Source organism: Blennius ocellaris (genome assembly GCF_963422515.1).
Source record: "Blennius ocellaris genome assembly, chromosome: 22".
NCBI lineage: Eukaryota > Metazoa > Chordata > Actinopteri > Blenniiformes > Blenniidae > Blennius > Blennius ocellaris.
Genome location: NC_137671.1, coordinates 13,042,220 through 13,063,004, shown reverse-complemented (window position 1 = coordinate 13,063,004; position 20,785 = coordinate 13,042,220). Strand labels below are relative to the sequence as shown.

At 43.7% G+C, this 20,785-nt stretch overlaps 1 protein-coding gene across 1 annotated transcript in view; it reads right to left on the bottom strand.

Moving 5' to 3' along the window:
• snd1 (staphylococcal nuclease and tudor domain containing 1) overlaps positions 1-20,785 on the bottom strand; it is a 173,239-nt gene that overhangs the window by 53,877 nt on the left and 98,577 nt on the right. The window contains exon 17 of the mRNA XM_080518464.1: positions 8,994-9,182. Coding sequence (XP_080374590.1) covers positions 8,994-9,182 — 189 coding nt within the window. The remainder of the gene's footprint in view (positions 1-8,993; positions 9,183-20,785) is intronic.

Below are 20,785 nucleotides of genomic sequence, written 5' to 3'. Positions count from 1 at the left end.
CTCCGTCTTTCTGTCTCTGCCTCGGGGCACTGAGGGTCCAGCTTGCCGACTAAAGTGGGGGGGGGGGGGGGTGGCGTCCCCGGAGAGCGTGTGCATGTGTGCGTCTGCGTGTGCGCCGTCTGTCTGCACGGGCTCAAAGTGTGTTTGGGTAAGCGGGAAAGAGACGGCGAGAGTATGATGCGTGCGCGCGCGCGTATGTGTGTGTGTGTGTCTGCACGTGTGGCGCATCCCTCCATCTGTAGCTGGGCTTGTGCGCGCGTGTGCGGATGTGTACTCAGCACACTGAGAATCACATTATGTAATCTTTTAGCCATATGAAAAAGCCTTTGTCAGCTCTTTGCCTTTGTGTGGTGGTTCAATTTGTGCATACAGTGCTGGGGAGGAAAGATGAAGGCGGGATTAAAGTCGTACACACACACACTCGCGCTCACACACACGCTCACACACACAGACAGACAGAAAAACATCATGGGATAATAAACAGAAACAGAAATGGCATGCAGTCGTATACAAATACACCCTGCCACACTTGCACATCGACTGAAAGCAGAGACACAGACACAGACACGCCTGGGAATCAGGAGGACGTAGAACACGGCACGCTGTCCTCTCCATCTTTTCCAGGGATGCGAGGTCTCTCACGGGTCACCTCTCCCATTGTGACCACCCTGCAGGCAATAATGTCCCCTTGCTGTGATCCCGCTGTCCTTTCACACTTGCCAACAAACCCAGCAACCTTCATCTTGCTTGCTTATTGACACTCTGGCACCGGGGCCAAGCGTTCTCTCTCTCTCTCTCTCTCTCTCTCCCAATGTGTTGATGATTTCTCGCACTGGATGTGAGACTGGAGTCACAGACCTGAAAGGTTATCATCGAGGCGATCATAAAAGCTCTACCCTGAATTGTTATTTTGATTTTTTTTTTTTTGCACATCTCTGAACAGAAAACCTTCTTGCAGCACAACTGAGTACCATCTCCTGGCCTCCTCTGTCCATTTGCAAAATTGATCGAGAGCATTTTTTTATTTATTTTTTGTACAGTACGTGATCTCATGCCAGTTTGTGTGTACATAATTAGAAATGTCCATTTACATGGACACAAGCTTCCCAGAGGAGGTTTAAGTGGTTCTAGCGGCAGCAGTGATCAGGGCCGGGGACCTCCACTCTGTCCGCCTGCACAGTCAATGAGGAGAAAGTGCTGCGGAGATTAAAGAGCGGATAAGAGGTGGCAAACGAACTCAGCTCAGAGTTATCCCTCGTATGACGGCTGCTTTTGACTGGTGAATGTAAGTGCACCGAAGAATTAGATTGTGATTTCTCTCCAGGAGAATATGGAATCTGGACGCCGCCATTGTTATTGTGTGGTACACATGAACGGGAGCCACATTTTCACCGTCTACGCAGAGACAGTTGCATTTTACACGGCAACCGAGTCAGAATGTGGTCCGCTGTCGTTTAAATTCTAAATTATTTTCCACTCGAAAACACTCTTGTGCTCCGTTTGCACTTCCACACAGGTCATTTTTCTGAAAACTCCACTGATGACTTGTTCATTTGTCTTTTCTGTTATTGTCTTTCTTATTCCTTACCACTTTGTTGTTTCCCTCTCAACTAATTAATAAGCTAAAAGTGTCTTAGTCTCATACTATTATATAACCTAATAGCTCTCGAGTATCACAGTGAAGGAGCAAAGTAATGTCCTTGAGAAACTTTCGGTAGTTTGTGAAACTTATTTTCTTGAATTTCAGAGCCTCCGCGTAATGTCGCGCTTTGATTTCCAACTGTGTTTTTGAGGATTGACAATCATCCTAGTCATGATCACAATCGGTAGTATCGCTCATTATTTTTGCTGGGCACAGACACGTGAAAAAATGAGCAATATTGCTTTGGATGTGTCACACAAACACCTGGTTGACAAAAACTGAAAACAAAAGGTGGTTTGACCTCAGTGGGCTTGTGACAGCAGCACCATGAGTCATTATGCCGACTTGTGGTGCTGTTATGTGTTATTTTTTTGTCCTGTAAAATGATCTTTGCCAGAAATTGACAAAGGCTGCAAGATACAAAGGAAATACAAAAGTGCATTTTCATACACCACTGCCTGCAAAAATGATTCATGCAATGATTTGCTATGATAAGAAACATTAGATAGTTCTGTGGGTTCTTTTGGGATCATTTACATGAACAAAAGTTGTTCCTTCACCACATTTTAAACAACGTCGGATATAATCCATCGGACCTGGATCATCTGTATCGCGACGCTTAGGAACGCTTTAATAGTTAATGTGCTTTTATAGATGCAACTTGCGTCACATGAATATTCCATTGGATTTGTTTTATTGTGGTCATACGATTTAAGTTTTTCTGGAGGGTCTGGCCAACCTACTTCCAGCTGCAACACCGAGTTCCATCCAGAGACGTGATAGTGAGAGAAGCCAAGGCCCCTGGAGTTCAGTCACGGCCGCTAAAGGACTATGTAATACTGTGGGAGATATATTTGAAACACGAGCGGGACTCGCATCAATAGATTGCCCATGGGTGAGATGATGAACTGTGACTTTTGGCACATTTGTAGCCACTAATCTCCTAAAGGGCAAAAAAATGCAAATCGCCAGAGACATAACGATTCTCCTGGCCCTCCATCTTTGAGATAACTGAGCAAAACGCCACCACTGACCCCATTTCATTGTCCCATTAGTTTCCTCCTACTTGAAAGGGCCTCTGCACATTGTGAAACATTAATATGTATGTCTTTTCAGACTATTACATAAAGAAAGCACATCAGTGGAGAAACAATACCCACGAGATCTAAAGCTGATGTATGAATGGAAGCTGTTACAAAGACCTACTTTGACAGGGCACTCATTGATATGGAGAAAATCTATTTTCCCAACACTGTCATTTACAGGTACACAACATGTCTGAGTAACTGCTGGGTGTTGTGACATTAGCGAGCTTGAATCAGCAGTTTTAAAAGCCTGTATTATGCGTGGTCCGTACAATGCATGCCATAAGCTTTTTGGTAAAGTCTTAAGCTTCCATTTCAGTCCCTTTTTTACTGGCAGAACATTGCAGGCTGATAAGGAAGAAGGAGAAGAAAAAAAAAAACACACACACAAACAAACCTCAAAACCACTGCTGGCCAAAGTCCAAATGTATTAAATTAAAATGAGTGAGTTTGCTGAAGTTGGCAGAATATGACCAGAAAAAGTGCCTTTCCTTTTTTTTATCTAAAGTTCACCCATTCAAAGTCTGACAGCGGTCTTCTGAAAACGTTCCAAAGAGTGGCTGGGGAAAAAAAAAAAAAAAAAAAAATTCGAACAAGCCATGCATGCTCATGACCGGAGGATATTACCAAAGCTGCAAAGATACATTACAATATATTAAGCATAGCTTTTCTATTATTTTACTATCTCATCCCAGCTGACAGAAGAATTTCCTGAACACAAAAGCCAAAAATTCTATGGAGTAAAAAAAAACAAAAAAAACTATTTCAGACAAGAGCGATCCATATATTAAGAAATGCAGTCTTAAGATACAATGTTTAATCAAAGAAACCTTTTTGGCAATACATGAAACATTTTAAAAGGCAATGAATTTTATCCACCCAGGGAACTACAGTATAGGAATTTTAATATAATATAATAAAAAAAAAAAAAAGGCAAAAAGTTGGAACAAACCTGTCTGTGATGATTAGAAAAGGGAAGGAAAAGAAGTGACAAAATATTCAGACATCAGCACTTTGCTCTTTTCGAACAAGTTCCTTCTCAGTCCTTTCAAACACTGCGGGGACTTTTCATTCTCGTTCGGGCCTGAAAAGCCGTTTCCACAGCCGCCACTCCCGCTACCTCCCAAATGGAGTGGACAGGTGCCGAGCCCACTCATTAGGCCAGTATCACTTCCGGTGATTGGCCGTGTCATGGTCATTGTTCCCGTCTCAACACCGCACGGCCTCCATTTGTTAAACCACAAGGCAGCGACGGCGACATTAAGCAATACGTGGGAGAGATAGCGGCGAGGTATGACTGGAATCGTAATCAGGAGTGCAGAACGCATCCTGTTTTCCACCGAAATGTCATTACCTGGAAAATTCTTCACAAAGCCGCAAGCCATTTGGGAGAAAAATGTCAGAATTATTTCATTTTGGCCAAACGTCTCTCTGAGGAGCGAAACACCCAAAAGGCAGCAGATAAGTGATGATTTGTGAGTAGCAATTTGCCTTGTTATTTATTTTATTTAGTCTGAGAAATAATTTGATACAGACAACCCCAGAATGAGCTAAATTTCCTTTATTTCTCTTGAAGTCTACACAGATGAGCCACTTTAATATTAATCCCCTGCATTTTCCATGATATTGCCTGGCGACTGCCACAGGTTATTTTACTCGGAGAGGCCAAGAAAATGAAAGAAGAAAAATAGATTGCAACCCTGAAAGCATTTCTATTGCTTCGGGGTTTTAAGAAAGCACTGAGCATGGTATTAATAGAAAAAGGACTGTCATCTATGGAAACCAAACAAGGCTACTTGTATGTAATTCAATGTGGAACATTTACAGAAGACTGGGACTTATTATGAATTGTATTATGAATTCCACCGAAAAGAAAGATGGCTTCAGGTAAAACCTACAATGCATATTTCAAAAGGAATGAAAACCAGAGATAATCCTTTGAGTGAACCCAGTCTACCAGAGGTAAACTTGCTTCAGCCCGAACTCAAAGACGGAAACCAATTAGCTTTGCTAAAAGCCCAATTATCCCCGATTCATCCGCGGTGTGTTCCTGTTTAGCCAGGTGTGTGATGTGCTGACTGCAAGAGACGTTGCTTAGATGAGGGGACGGGGAGATGCTTTTGCACACTTTCAAAAAAAAATTAAAAAGCAAACCAACATCAGCAACAAAAAAAAACCCCCAAAGAACAGCAAGAAGGCTTAGATTAAAAGGGGGTAAATTGTTGCTTGCAAGAGTCGCCACCAGACCCTTGAGAGTTTGACAGAAGCGGCTGCAGTGAAATGAGGACACAGAAAACTGCAAAGCACCAAAAATAATTAAAACATGCCTGTGATGTCAGTCAGCCGTCTTGCTCTGAACTTTTCTATGGTTTCTACTGATTCCTCACATAATTCCTTGACACAACTTGCGTTGAATGGCGATTGCATCCCCAAATCAAACTCGGCGCGTGATGAGCAAAACCGATCAAACAAACAAGAGCAGCAGCGCCAGATGGTTGGACTTTAAAGGAAACAGAGTCAATCTGAGCACAAGTCCAGAATAAAGGAAGATGCGCGGACGTCAGAAAACTAAGGAGACCGACAGTCTCGTCAAAAACGTTGACGACACTGGTTCTCATACCTTCCTTTGCACTCCTTGTATATTTCCACTTGCATTCATTTGATACCCACTCGAAAGTGTTAATGTCTATTGCATTTGGGTAATTACACCTAATAAAAGACAGACCTATACTTAACAGAGAGCGCAATTTAGTTGGGGGCAAATTGGAGACTCAACTCTTCATAATTTAGCTGCAGCAATTACCGGCATGCCCCCCACCCCTCCCCCCCCCCTCTGACAATCCATAACTAGGAGGTTTCCTCTTCTGAAGTGTGCTTCGATGTGACACATACAGAACACAGACTTCAAGAAAGGACTCAACGCTGCAAAAATGCTGAAAAGCTGACTCGCCGAGTCCAAACCAAGAGCTTCTGGCAGTGGAAATTGATTTCTGTGTCATCGCGATCCCACTTCTCAATTTCAGAGCATTTCATTTCCCACCCCCCCCCCTTTTTTCTTTTTTTTTTTGACATCTTAAAATCTCTGCGGCATGACTGAATATTGACAGACCAACTCCCGCAACTGTTCCAGTCTTTGGGGAACATAAAAGGGAAGCTGCAGCCAGCATCCTCACTGTCAAAGTCTCTGCTCCCAATCCACTCCGAGCCAAACTGCTGCGATCTTGTCAGATTTATGTCTCTGATCTGCGGCAGGGGAATACTCAAACATCAGGTGAATGGCTGAAATGAGACATCCCATATTACAATGACAAAATGCACTGTTTCTGCAATGAGTCTGCGTTATAGAGATGCCTGGTAAGCAGGAAATTTGTTATTTTTTGTTTTGGATTCCCCCCCCTTCCACTACCCAGGAGAAAGCAAATAAACACAAGAAAGCTTTATAAAACAAGACAGGATATCTGAGCAGAGGACACAAACGCTCCTCAGTAACAGCCGAGTCACTGCTAAAAGAGCATATAAGAATGACAATGAAGATCTTCACTGGGTGACGTGCTTTTAAGAGGAGTTTATGTAAACAATGGCTAAGCCATAAATAAATGTAATTGGAAATAAGAATGGGCCCGGGCCTACGACTTGAGCCCTCGGCATGAAGGGGAAAGTGGGCTTCACACTGCGAGGACTGCTCTAGATATTGTTCCGAGAGATGCTGATCTGCAGGATCCAAATATGCTGAGCTCCTGAAAAGGCTCTTGTTCAAACCCTTTGGAATGCTTCATTTAGAACACAATCACTTTGTCCCATTGGTCTCATTGTAGCAAAATCTCATATTCACTTAACTCACTCGAACTAAGCAGTTTTGGTTCAGGATGCTACTGCAGCAAGCCTCAATCCCCCCCTTGTTGTCCCGGGTCCCTGCTGGACCACCAACGCAAAGTTTCCCTTAATGAGTGTGAGCGTGCACACACACACACACACACTGAGCCCCTCTGTATTACGACAACCTTGTTTTCTTGTGGAGACGCCTGACACAGCAGTACCAACTGATGTCTTCCATATCTACAGCCGGAGGGACAATGAGGAGAGGGCAATGAGAATGAGAGGAAGAGAGGGAGATGTGAAGAGATGCAATCTGCCCTACCTAGCCTCAGCCTACACACAGACAAAAGACCAGCCACAACTTCAAAGGAGAAAGACAGGAAAAAAAAAAAAGAAGAAGTAGAAGAAGATGAAAAAAAATTGCAAAGCTCTCAGCTTTTCTGGAGATGGTCTCTACGGGTTAATTAGAACACCAAGTCCCACCTCATCTGCCTTCAAGTTGCATAGTAGGCATTCATACACAAACTGCCCTGTGCTCCACTAACAAAACACACTCCCCCTCTACACACACACACACACACACACACACAAATCAGGCTGTGGTTGATCTGTTCACCGGTGCCTGTGGCAAACTGACATCAAACGTTATCACCATCTGTCTGGTCAATTCAGGCCCCATTCTGCCGCCTCTCCTCACCGCCGTGTCCACCGCTCAGGTTGGCTCAAGTCAAAACCGTTCTGGTGAAAGTCAATCTGTCTCAACGGCGCAGACGGGCGACGGGAAACCGGGAGTGGAATCGTTATTGTAGGTGTCAGGGACGTGCCTTCCCGCTCTGGGTGAATTCAACATGGCAGAGCCTGTGTTGCTCACATCGCTGGCAAGATGCTTTTTCCTTTCATTTCTTTTTTTTAAATGCCAGACGGAAGTTCACCTGCAGTTTTTATTTTTATTTTTTTATTTTTGGGGATAAAAGAAGCATCCAGACAAGGAGCAACTGCATAAAAGAGAGTCAAGAGCAATCAAGAGAAGGAACAAACTGGTCATGGATATGATAGATTCCGCATATTGAAAGGGAACACAGGCAATACCTTTCATTTCTATTAGGGGATGGAGAGGCATTTGCGTCTCTGCAAAGATCCAAATAGACGAGAGTGGGGGAGGAGAGAGAGAGAGAGAAAGAGAGAGAGAGAGTGGGCAAAGGAAATAAGTTATGGAGATAGAGAGACAGAGGACAACGGCGGCAGCTGGCTGGGCACTTTGTGCATCTGCCAGGGGTGAGCCGCAGAGCTATAATGAAAATGCAGGGCAGATCAGAATCAGTGTGAGAGAGGCCTCCATCCATCACAGGACTCCCATTGAGGAAAGGAAGCCGCGGTGATAACTGCAAATGTGTGGCTATTTGCAACGCGGGGATGGAGCATTTTCACAATTCTGGGGCTTTAAAATGACGTACCACCAGCAAGTGATCCAGTGCGGTGGCAGGTGAAATCCCTCGACCTTTCACCCGCCGCGAGGATGGTAAATAAAAGTAGCCCTGAGCATGTACATGGGATTAATGCGACAGATGGCTAATGTATGATTTGTTTAGTGAATATCAAAACCATAGCACGTAATTGAAGCAAGTGCAAATTGCATCTGTACATCTGTATCGTGTGATCATCTACAGATTGTGAGCATTGACAGTGCAGCGTGAGGTATTCAATGTGCATTACTAATAGTTTTATTATTGGGGAAAGACGAAAGATGATCCAAATGTGAAAAATGAAGCCCGGAATATACAGCTGCTGGGAATCTTGTACTACTATTTATCGTTCTTATATTTCACATGCCTCTATGCCCAATAGCTGCATCAGCCACATTGGCAAGTGGACAAAAAAAACTTCATTTCCAACACTGCTGCGTTGTAAAACATTTAAGCCAAGATTATGTTGCTACTTTGCAATATTTCTCGTCAGTGGAAAATTACTGAAAGTTGAAGTCTGTTTCCCACATTTAGTTTTTAAAACCTTTTCAATCTGGAGGCTTTCTGTCGAGTCTTTACTTTAATGGCCAGAGATATTGAGCTAAACAGTCTCATAGCATAGATGCAGACAAACTGAGGGCATCATAGATCAGGGGTATAAAGTAAATATTGCACAGCCGCGGCCGCTTTACCTCGTGGCACAACTTTACTAATAAAATCAATGATAGACATGACACCGTGGCTATGCTAGATGATATCGCGAGCCTTAAGTACGGCAAAACAATACAAATCTGAGTGTCACATTGGTTATCGGAGTCTTTCTTGAGTGGGATTTAGTGTGGCGTTAAAGTGAGGGATGCTTAAATAAAGTCTTTCACCACTTGAAAGCTTCACGGGGACAGTTTTATATCAGTTGGGAGTCCGGCCATAGTTGTGATGGTTTTATGGGCCGGTACAGTAGCGGGGAGAGCTCGGAATGAGACCTACCTTCTCTTTCCTCTGTCGGCACCCCTCTTCTGCTGAGACCAGGGTTTTGTAGTAGGCGCTGCGCTCTGCTGTGAAGTGCACCTTGGACAGAGCGCCTTCCACCAGCGCCACGGACAGATTCACACCCTCGATGTGCAGCCAGCCAATGAAGTTCCCCGCTTTGTCCATGCTCTCCACTTCAACTTCCACCTGCAATGCACGAGTACAAGGGGAGGGGAGAGAAGAGGGGAGGTTTTGGGTTAATATTTGCAATGTCCGGCTTGAGTCCTTTTACCTGCAGTGAGACGGAGCGAGTCCTGGAAAAGAGGCAGCGATCTTTATAAATAGACGGAAAGCTGTAAAATGTCTATTGACTTGGCAACACACACACACACACACACACACACACAGGTCTTGTTTCCGTCGCGATTCCTCGATGAGAGGATTGTGCAAGTGCATGGTAACCCAGCGGTGGCCTTTCGTAAGCTGCGTCTTCGGTTGAGTCCTTGAAAGCTCTCAAATAAGCATTGCTGTGAGAACGCGACGTGTCTTTTTGCACTTCATCTGAAGAAAACTCAGGGCCTGCACACACAGGAGAGGCCATTAGTGGCTTTAAATTAGTGTTGTGTATGCACTTCAACCTTAATTAACACTCTACCTGTCTTCATCCTACCTTTTTTTTTTTTTTTCTTTTAATATATATATATATATAATGTAAATCATTTTCAATTAGTGACAGCCAAGTTGCCGTTCCCTTAAGTAAACAAACGAGGGCACTGGAATAGCTAACCCTGCTGACAAAGGTGGAAAAAAACTCACAACACTGCCCGTGATGGACCATAACCAAATTCTGCTTATTCAGGCTAATTATCTATTCATTACGTTTTGTTTCATAAGTGATTGACGACAAGGGAAAGAGAGAAAGGGGAAGAAGGGGGGGGGGGGGAATCAATAGATTTATTTTCCACCTTAGTCTAAAGCCTAAAGTCAGCGAGAAAGTGAGAGGGCAGGTGTGCTGAAGTGATAGGGAGAAGTCAAGCGATTAAGACTTGGACTGCTTAGCCCTGCAGTCACAAGGGAAATCTGAAGGGAATTAAGTTTGTAAACTGCACTGCCTTGTTCTCAGCTTGAGTAAAAGCTTTTATTACTGAATGCATAATCTGTTCTATTATTAGGCAGAAAATTGACAACCTTTGCATATAGCAGAGACGCAAGTTTCCACTTCATGGGTCCAGTCGCTATTTGGATAAAGTCTCCTAATCAACAGTCTGGCCAGGAGGCACACGCTGTAACGTCCTGTTCTAATAACACTCGTTACGCCGGCACATCAATGAAGCAATGGCCCAAGGAAGAACTTGTGTTATTAAAAGGCTGTGCTACACTTTATGTCATTTTATTCTGAATCATAAAAATCTAACTGTTCCACTCTTCAACATGTAAAAAAAAAAAAAAAAAAAAAAAAGATAGTTGCAAAGGGTTTCATAAAAGAAACGAGCTGCGTGGATATGGGTCCTCCCCTCCCAGGTCCTATCCGTAATTCAGTCAAAGTTCACTCATGCCTCGTGCGCCTCTGTATTATTATCTGCTTTCTCCGACAGACTCTCTCTTCCTCTCTGCTATCTCAGACACTCACCCCATTTTCACTCTTTTGTCTCTAAGTGCCGAAGCAGTTACATAACTAGGCTATAAGAGCAATACTGGTCCTCCGAGCATCCAAATGCCAAATGGGGAAGTGGGCGAGTGCTGGGATATTTAAAAAAAAAAAAAATAGGCATAAAGTCTGCTTAACTCAACTTAGCAGTTACTGGCTACCGTTTACGCAGCAAATGCAAAACAAGTAAAAGCAACACTCATAACTGGGAAAATGTCCAATTTGACAAAGAAAAGGTTCTGGGAACTTGTTGAGAAACTGCCGACGGATTGGTGAAGTCACAGGCAAGAGCTGCTTCCTTCAAGTGTTGAAGACAAAGTTTGAACATGGAAAACTCCAGAAGCAAAAAAAAAAAATCACCACCTTAAAGAAAAACAACTCCGGTGGCCTTCAAGTATGATGAGTAAGAGCCTCCTGGTATCACAGATTTAATGTTGAGCTGGCGGCTATGGCTCAGTCCGAGTGGGTTCTCTTCTAATCCCTCAGTTGGCAGTACGAATCCCTCACCTCGCCCACTATCTGAGTGTCCTTGAGCAAGACAGGTGAACTCAAAGCTCCTCTAAATCGGTGGTGTCAAACACATTTTAGTTCAGGGATCCACGTACAGGCCAATTCATCTGGAGTGAGTCGGAAATATTGCCACGGTAACTTTTAAATGTGGAGTTTTTCTTTGTTGTGACTGTAAATGTTGATATTTTTCAAGCCAATCTCAACATTAAGCCAATTTTAATGATGCAAAACCAGTGAAAAGTCATAAAACATCGATAACTGTTGGTTTTTGCATCCATGTGCATGCATGTTTTTTGTTTGGTAGCAATGGAGTAGCGAGCTCAGTGTGAAGTTAAGTCAGCTGTGTTAATAATCAATCACTTTCTATGCAATTTGTACAATTTCCTTGGTGGTTTGACCGGCTGGTTTTGGCCCACAGGCCGTATGTTTGACATAACTATGCACCTTGCTGAGCAGAACTCATCAGACATTACAGTCTTTAAATGGGGGGGTGTTGCGCTTCACAGAAAACACAGAAAATCGTGAAGCATTAAAATGTACTATTTAAGCAAAAGGCCAGTGATTGTTTAATGGGATTTCTGAACATGTACCCACGAGTTGAACAGCAGCACCCACATTATCCATTCTAATTGCACAGCCTGCGCCTTTTGATGCTGCTGATAATTAACATCGCACTTCTTGGAAATAAATACTCTCTGGCCTGAGCGTGATGAAGAGAAGCTTCAATGTGGCTCAGACACACTTTGAGAAGCGATGCAATACAAGCGACACAGAGATAACCGAGGTAGAGATTCGCTGGAGGGTGGTAATGGTTCAAAGACGTTGCGGTGACGCAGACTCGCAATCCAACAGGCTTTCAGTCATAGAGAGGGGGAAATGAGTCTGTGTTCTTTCCTGGATCACTTACATGAGAAACTTCATTTACCACATACCGCCAAACCTTATGGAGAGAAAATTAGCCTGTGACTGACGACGGCACATCGATGACGTCGAGATGAGCGCGTGACGGGAGGCGGGGGCGTTGCTTTATGCAGTGCTTATAGCAAAGGGAACTACTGGGGAGAACGAGCACATTACTTGCTGAGGTTAAAGGGCCACGGAGGCTGAACACACACACACACACACACACACACACACACAATCCTTCAAAACACACTAAACTTTGTGGCCCTACAAGCCATTATAAGATCAGCAAAACCAAATAACTAATGGAACAGCATGTCTGTAGTTACATTAATTACACTCATTTGTATAATGCAAACCACACGGACAATCAAGACTTTTCATTCATGTTAAAAAAAACAAAAAAAAAAAACAACAGGACTTCGATCTAAAGGCTTAATTTAAGCATGTCACTAATACACATAAAATGTTAGTTCCTCCTCTCCTCAGAGTAAATAGCTCTGGTCACAATGTAGCGGGGACGGAGGAGGCGGAGTGGAAACTGCTTTGAGTAGAGCCCAGATGGTTCCCAGCGGAGGCCTCCTCCGAGCCAAGATGGCTCCCGCCGGAGCACAAATGGGCTCTGGTAATCTCATAAACGCCGGGATTGTGTCGACACAGTGGACGGGAGAGGAGGAAAAAGCGAAATGCGCATACACACAAAAGCGACACGCGTGTGCGCGCGCGGGCGCAAACACATGTGCGGCCACTCGCGAGCACGAAAAGACAAAGCCATTTGGTACCATTGAAGTGAAACCTCGCCCAAGGGCATGTTTTAAAACTGCAGCAGATTTAATTCACTTAGCTGTTTGAAAGTGAACACAGAAAAAAAAAAAATCGAGTAAGACTGCGGTAGGTGACGCGTCATGTCAGAGCCAAACACTGCACTAAAAGAAAATAGAGGAGCACAGTGGGCCAGCAATTTAAAAATTGGCAAGCAATGGGATTTCCTTTTATCGCCCCATCCAAACAAAACAAATTTTAAATACCTGGAGGGCAGAATGCAAATAGATAAATAATCAGAGGCGACAGAAACGGGGTGTGCCCCTTTAAATTTCCAACCCTTCGATCTGCCTCAGAAGTGAAGAGGCTTGATTCAAGGTTTATGCATCTTTTCATCAAGTAAAGAGAGCAGGATATATGTACGTATATAAAAAAGGCAGCGCACAAAAAAAGATTAATGTGTCAAGTCGGGGCTTTCAATCATCACTGACTGCAGCTCTGCCACAAGTTAAATGAGAGTTTTAATGCACGGTCCAATTACTGACAGCGCTCCTATCGCCACGGAGATTTAGGTTGGTACGACTTGAATTACAGAGTTTGGTCGTAAAAGTTTAGAGTCCCGGGTTCTGAGGGGAGTAAACGCAGTGTTTGTCCTGTGCACTCCGGGCAGCCGCCGTGTGTTTGTGAGTGACGGATGGAGAGAAAAGTGTGAGAAAGCCTGCGTGTACCTTGCTCGCTGACGAGCACGCTGTAATGAGCAGATGCAAGCAGCGAACGGCGGGGGGGGAAAAAAAAAAACCCTGAAGCGGCAGGTGCGGACATTTGAGAATGTCTTCATTCATTCTCATTAGGCTGCGAGGAGGCGGCGGCTTCTGTACCACGATACCTTACTGGGGGCTTCCTCTGGCTGTCTGTGTCAGGAGATGCAGCGCGAAGTCGAGACAATACTGATCATAGGCCTGTGTTCATTAATCTGGATCTGTGCCAAATAATGCCCACAATGATTTCCCTCCGTTTCTCTCCCTCCAAAACGGTGTCAAATGTCTGATGACTCATCCTGCGCTAAAGGTGTTTCCTTATTTTGCTTCTAAAAGAAGTGCAGTTTGGAGTTGTGTCTCCCCTGCACCGTCTCTCTCTCTCTCTCTCTCTCTCTCTCTGCCATGTCAGATCACTTACTTCAAATATCAAGCAATGCGATCGAGTCCCTCAATGTTTGTAGTGTTTTAAGCAAAAAATACAATCAATGAACGAATATACAGAACTTAATAACCGAAGTCTTGTTGCCTGGCTGCAGCCAAGACCAATCCTCTCTACGTCGTCATACTGTCTCATGACCGCCACACATAAGACCTTCATATAGCTAGAAACAATGTGAGAAACTGAAAACCCAACGGCTTGACTCATTCCCACCTACGATCCTCCCCTCCTCCAGCACACTAAGCCATCGTTCAAACCAAGGCTTGGTGGAGATTGAAAGACTGACGTGAAGGAGTTTTGTGTGTATGTCTGCGTGTTCTCCTTTGTGAGACGGGGGGGGGGGGGGGGGGGGGGCGAAAGATCAAGCCTCTTTTAAACGATGAGCGATGCTAAGCCCTGGACCGAGGTGTGTGTGGTGCTGCTGGTGGGGGCAGGAATCAGATAATCCTACACCTTAATTCATATTCCTCACTTTCCCCATTCACTTAATAAAATCAATGGGTCTGAACACTTAATTCAGAGTCATGAATGTCACATGAAAAAGGACAGTTTGTCCTTTCCAACGGCACATGTGAATTTAAGTAGAAGAAGCGGAGCGTCGGCGGGTCAGCTCCGTCGCTCGAAGCCCAGCCTTGCGTGACGATTCCATTTGCAGGTAAGAACGGCTCAATGTGGCAAAAGTCCATCATCTCTCAATAAGGCTTCGCATTCGAGCCGACGGGGATCATTTTCCCGAAAGAACATACAGAGATCCACTATAAGACACACGCGTATCCCTCGAGCAACGCGAAACACCCCTGTGATCAGATTTCAGTAAAAAAAAAATCAATATTTAGTGAGGGTGTTCTGCTAAGTGGGACATAATTAAACGACACGACAATAGAAACCGATCCTGGATGAGAGGTGAGCTTTTAGAGGGATGGACAAAGAGACAATTTCACAAGCTTTTAGTTCTGTTCAACCACATGATTTGTATCTTCAGTATACATGTTCATGTATTTGTTGATCTTTGCCAAATGTTTCTCAATAAATATTGAAATATGGTTATATTATATGTCCTGCTTATTTTTCTTGTGAAACGTGTTCGATGACTCTTCCCACGATCAAGGAGGTTCAATAAAAGTTGTGTTTTCTGTTGCAACCGATTCAAGCCCTGTTTACGTAAAACAAACAAATTGTGCTTTTTTCTCCCCACCCTTTCCGTTCGGGAAGAAATGGTAACGTTTAGTAACTATATCTGGATAGTTCAGAAAAAGTTCAGAAAAGGCGAGTTTCCATAGTTGTGGTACTGTGTATTTAAAATTCAATCAGATTTGGAAAATGCACCTGTAGTGAGACACATTTTCACAAAGAATATAGAAATGACATAAAATATATGACATTTAAATATTGATCGGATTCTATTTCATGAGATGTTTCAGTCTTTGCCTTGTGGTTTCAATTGTTCTTGGATATTTAGTCGCAGTAGTCAAATGCAGCATAAGAGAGACATTAGAAAAGGTTTCAATAAGTAATGTTTTTTGACCCCAAACACAAAATATTTTCCTAGGTATGATGTTCTGTGTATGGTAGATGGGTTAGGGTTAGAAAAGAAATCCTTGTGTTGCAGTCATTGCTTTGGATACTGATATTTGGGAGGGAAAATCCACATGTCACTCTTTAAAAATCCTCCCACAGTCCACTATCAATAGTGCAAAGCCATTATCAAGGTCCATAAACTGCCGTTAATGGGACAGAGTAGCACAGCATGGCGAAGAAACAGGAGCAGGTGCCAACATGCTGATAATAAATGGAACTGATAGTATTAATAGGTCTTGTTGAGATTACGTTTTCTGGATCCTATAGAGATAAGAGGTCTACTTTTCTGATCTGACCAACAGGGATACTTGGACACAACGTGGCTAAATGCGTTTGCATGTTTCGGTGGTGAAGGGGAGAGAGAGGAAAAGGCCAGCCAGTTCTGGGAGGAATCCATAAATATAGATCACCTTTGAGATTAAAAAAACAAAAGAGCAAGGGAGGAAGGGATGAACAGAGAAGAATAAATGAATGAATTAAACAAACCGCTATTGATCTCCTAATGGCACAGAACAGGCAGGGATGTAAATAGTGTGTTAATGGGGCTTGTAATTAAAAAGAATATCTTCACATGGAGAGATCGGATAATGTCGGGGTTAAAGGGAAGTGAAGGGGCAAAGAGATGGCCTATTTGGCACCATGACAAAATATGAAATGTGGGCCGCGGGGACTGAAAAGGAGGTCACCGATCACAAAATGGTGGAAAGAACGTTGGATCACCGACTGAATGACGAGGGTTTCCCTTCCTGACAGTGCAGACTGGTCAAGTGAGGCTGTACCTCCAGGCGATCCCCAAGCCAGGAGCACGGCTGTGGGCGTGAGTTATTGACTGTTGCTGCGTCGCATCCGAGCAGCGCAGCTGAAACCCTGGCACCAAAAACTAGGTTGGTTCATTAACTACGCGACCACAGGGTCAGGACAGACAGCTATTTATCACGTGTTGATGGAGTTTAGCCTGAGGGGAGGAAAGGAGGAGGGGTGGTGAAATGCAACCCGGGTTTATTTTTTGCCAAGACTTGGTCTGTTCGTGCAGAGATGTTCTGAATAGGGCAGACAGGGAGACGTCTACTTTAAGGAGATTTCAGGTGCTTTATAAGAACAAATGGGAGGAAATTGTACAAAGAACGGGTTTCTACTTACAACTAAATGCAAGGTGAGGACTGGCTGTCCAGAGTGTTCACCGCTGAGCTCAAGTGTGTCTCAGTCCGACTGTCGGAACAATCTGGTGGCAGAAGTGCTGTTTTGGGACTCGCACATCCACTTTCCTCACTTGCCCGCCATCGCATACAGGAGTAGTCGCATTAAGAAAAACAAATCTTTCTACTGGCACTATGGGTAAATTAACTTGTGTCGCCCTTCAGTTTTGGAAGATTTGAGCACATGACTCCACAGTGACTGACCCGTTTCTTTAGTGAAGGGTCAAACTCCCAACTCGAGATTGCCAGATACTGAAAACGGACTTTGTCTCACTGAACCACCGGTTGATCCACTTGACTGTTGTAAGGGAGCCGGGCTTTTATTCGAGCCAGCCTTTAACACCCTGTAAGGAACCAGGCGTGACTGGTGTGTCTCGCTCCAGAGCAGCAACATACAAACTGGACAAGAGTTGGTGTGTGTGTGTGTGTGTGTGTATAGAGTCTCCCAGGGTGATCAATGTGGCTCGGGGGGGTCCCATGCATCACTGTCAGCGGTAGGCTGCTGTCTGCTGCTGGCGGGGTTGGGAAAAGTCAAGCAGGTACTAAAATGGCTGGGGGCCATTAACGGCCCGGCGTGCAGCCATGATCCCCACCATTAAACCTGCCTGACGCCTGCTAAAGTGTTTCTCTTTCACCATTGATAAATAATTGATTTTTTTTTTTTTTTTTTGCAATGTATCACATATCTGATAAAAGAGGTGAATACAGGGAAGCTAAGGGGGAGAAGAAAAAAAAATAGAAGTCTGATTTTGTTCAATATGCTTCAGGTTGATGTCGGTTGGGAGATAAAATGATTTGGCCTCGTTACAGGCGGGAGTTTTCGAAGCCGATACGATTTTTTGTCATCACTTGCTTTTCAAGCTAAGATCAGAGACTGCCATAAAAAAAAAGAAAAAAAAAAAAAAAGTTTTTTTCTGCACAGAAGCTCCCTTTAATAAGAGCTGATATGCGAACACAGAGTCCATTAGGCGACCTCCAACAAACACAAAAGACTGGAATTACCGTCACTGCTGCCATGGGCCTGTTGTTGATTTAAGAGAACATGTCGGTCAGCTTTCGTCACAAGAAGCGTCAACAGCTGAAGAACTCCAGGCAACTTTTCGCACAATTTCTATGGTTTCTATCAAAAAAACTGCATAAATCCATAGTTCCTAAACTTTGCATGCATTCCAACAACATCTCTGTGCCCCTGCGACTTCCATCAGATTCCAATTTTAATGCATACAAATCAGATAACTCAACATTCAGGCTCAGACTACACAGGATTTGTTCTTTAATGAGCAGCTCTCCAGTCTCCACAGTCCTTAGAAGCCATCATCTGTCTGTGTATTACACCTCAGCAAAGAGAGAGGGGGAGAAAAAGGAAAAGAAGAGAGAAATGATTCATGCCAGTGTTTCTGTCGAGCGTAAGCCACCGGCAGCAGAAGAGTATTAAGTTAACATAGGGAGAACAGTTTTTTTTCCAGTCGAGAGCTCTGAGACGCGTATAAGGCCTTCACAGGAAATGAGTGGGAGCCAAGATGGAGAGGGAAAGCGGAGGTCAACGGCGAGTCGATCGGGCCACAATCTGGCGTTGTCCTCCGTTAACGACCTGCAGGAGGCCAGCAGACGAAGGCAACGGATTGCAAAAGAGATCTCTCTGGTTGACGGCCGTTCGACTGACTGCACAAGTGTATTGTCAAAACAAATTCGCCGTCTCCAGAGTGACGTGAACTCTAAAACAACCGAAAGACTTTGCATCCTCCCCCCCCCCCCCCCCTAGTGGAGGCTTGATTACAGTTCTGGAGATCTTTACGTTCATCTGTGCATTGAATAAAACCAGCTAATAAACTTTTGTATTACTGACCCGCTCCAAAGCATCATAGACTAAATGAAGCCTCGGGATCAAATCTGCTGGTCTTTTTGATCTTCATTTTCTTTTCTTTTTTTTCAAATGTCATTTCACCTTTAAAGCCAAAACACGTGTAACTATTAGACATGGCACGACCCCCCTGGGGGCCTTGGCGTTTGATAATAGTGAATACAAGACCTCTGGCAATGCAATGAAGACCGATGACATTCAGCGTCAGTCGGTCTTGATCCGACGAGATCGATCAATGGCATTGTCAGGACGGTTAATCATTTAATGTACACGCCAAGGCTCCTGATTTGAGTTCATTGCATGGTTACCATCTTGTGTATAATCACCTATATTCACACAACCTGTATGGTGAAGAAGATTGAATGGGAAAATGGTCACTCAGTACAAGTTTTAGGAATATTTTAGAATGACAAAAAGCCCCAAAACAAATGTAAAATTGGCAAAATCATTTGTTATTCAGATGAAGAAAAAAAGCAAGGCCTCGTACTGCGAGAGGCTGCAGCTCTGCATTGGGCTTTAACAGCCTGGTTATTAAAATCAATATCAGCAATAACTACAATCCATCTCATTTTTGAGAGAGGGGGTGACATGGCACGCCGGTCGATGAATATTGAGCTACATTTGTAATATTACTAATATCACATAATTCCCTCTTAACTGGCTGGTGTGAAAGTGCAGATGGAAGAAGAGAAACTTCACTGGGTTTGAAGTTATTGAACTGGCTGTTAAGAGGACGTCTGCGAATTGAAAACTAGTAATTGGAACCATTTTCATTTTGGTCAGGGCAACTTCACAAACCAGGCTGCAACACGTCAAAGTGAGACACAAAGGCTGGGGGGGGAAGAGCTGCAATGGAGACTCTAATTAGATTTTTTTTTTTTTTTTTTTAAACATGTTTCACTGGTTCCCAGAGGTACATTGCGTTCTGCGTCGAAGACACTCGGGGCGCCGGAAACCCACGAGAGGTAAGAGTCCAAATCTTTAAATCTTCGCCTGAAGCGGTAGAAGCTGGGTGCGAGCAGTTAAGCCACATTGAGCACATTTAGGGGGGGGGGGGGTTAAAAAAGATTGTAGAGGGTACTAAGCCACATTACCTCTCGAAATGACCGCGCTCCTTTCCAAAAGAGATTTCCATATATATACTTAAAGAACCACACCAAGGTGAAATGACCATTATTTAGCAATCAATAAGCAGTACAGCCTGAAAGACGAGAAAGAATCCAAAACAACTAGAATGTATTTTTTTACTACCAATTAGCCAGCATAGTAGATGGGATGATGTAGAAATTGCTGTCTGGAATGTGTTTTTGTTTCAGCTGAAGATGTTTACAATCCATAGTCATAATTTCTTAAGAGATAAATGGTTTTACTACAATGATTATTTATGGGTTATTTTTTAAAGTGAAGAACACAATGAAGTTCCATCTAACCTAAAGTGGAAAACAATGCACACTGAAAGAGACAGTTTGCTTTAATTTTCATAGAGTTGTCATTACAAGTGGGTCTAAGTAGCAATTTTAAGGAGGGGGGGGGGGGGGGAACACACATCTAGGCTTGATGACTGTGTTGTAATTTAGAAGATGGATGATTCTACTACAGATATTTCTGTGTACTAACTCCTTATCCAAAATTGGTTAATATACGGGTTTACCTTTCTGCTGTAGGGAAACTATGACCGCATCCACCATATGAGCAACTGTTACACGAGATTTTGAGATTTTTATAATAGGAAATTTAAATATTTATAATTGTGCGGCGACAATGAGTCAGCCACGGCTTTGTGCCACAAATACTTTCGAACAGAAAAAAGAAAAAGAAATCAGTGATGGTGCATGATTTCTTACCAGACTTTTCAGAGGGCTGGCTGTGCACAGCAGCTGCCAGCGTGATAGCAGAGCTGGAACAAACCCAGATGGGAGTCTCATCAAAACAGAAAATAAAGTACGAAGGGCGACTGGCGACTGATTGACAACACCAGAAACCGGAATACACACATTCGTTTTGATTTCTTTTTCCCCCCCCTTTTCCATTCCAAAGAAAAGGATTTTGGAGAAAGAGTGTACCACTTCAAATTAGCCAGTCATCAACAACAAGGTGCTGTGGATACGGCTTGGTCCATTATGCATGATTGGATTACAGAACCTACTTGAATTTC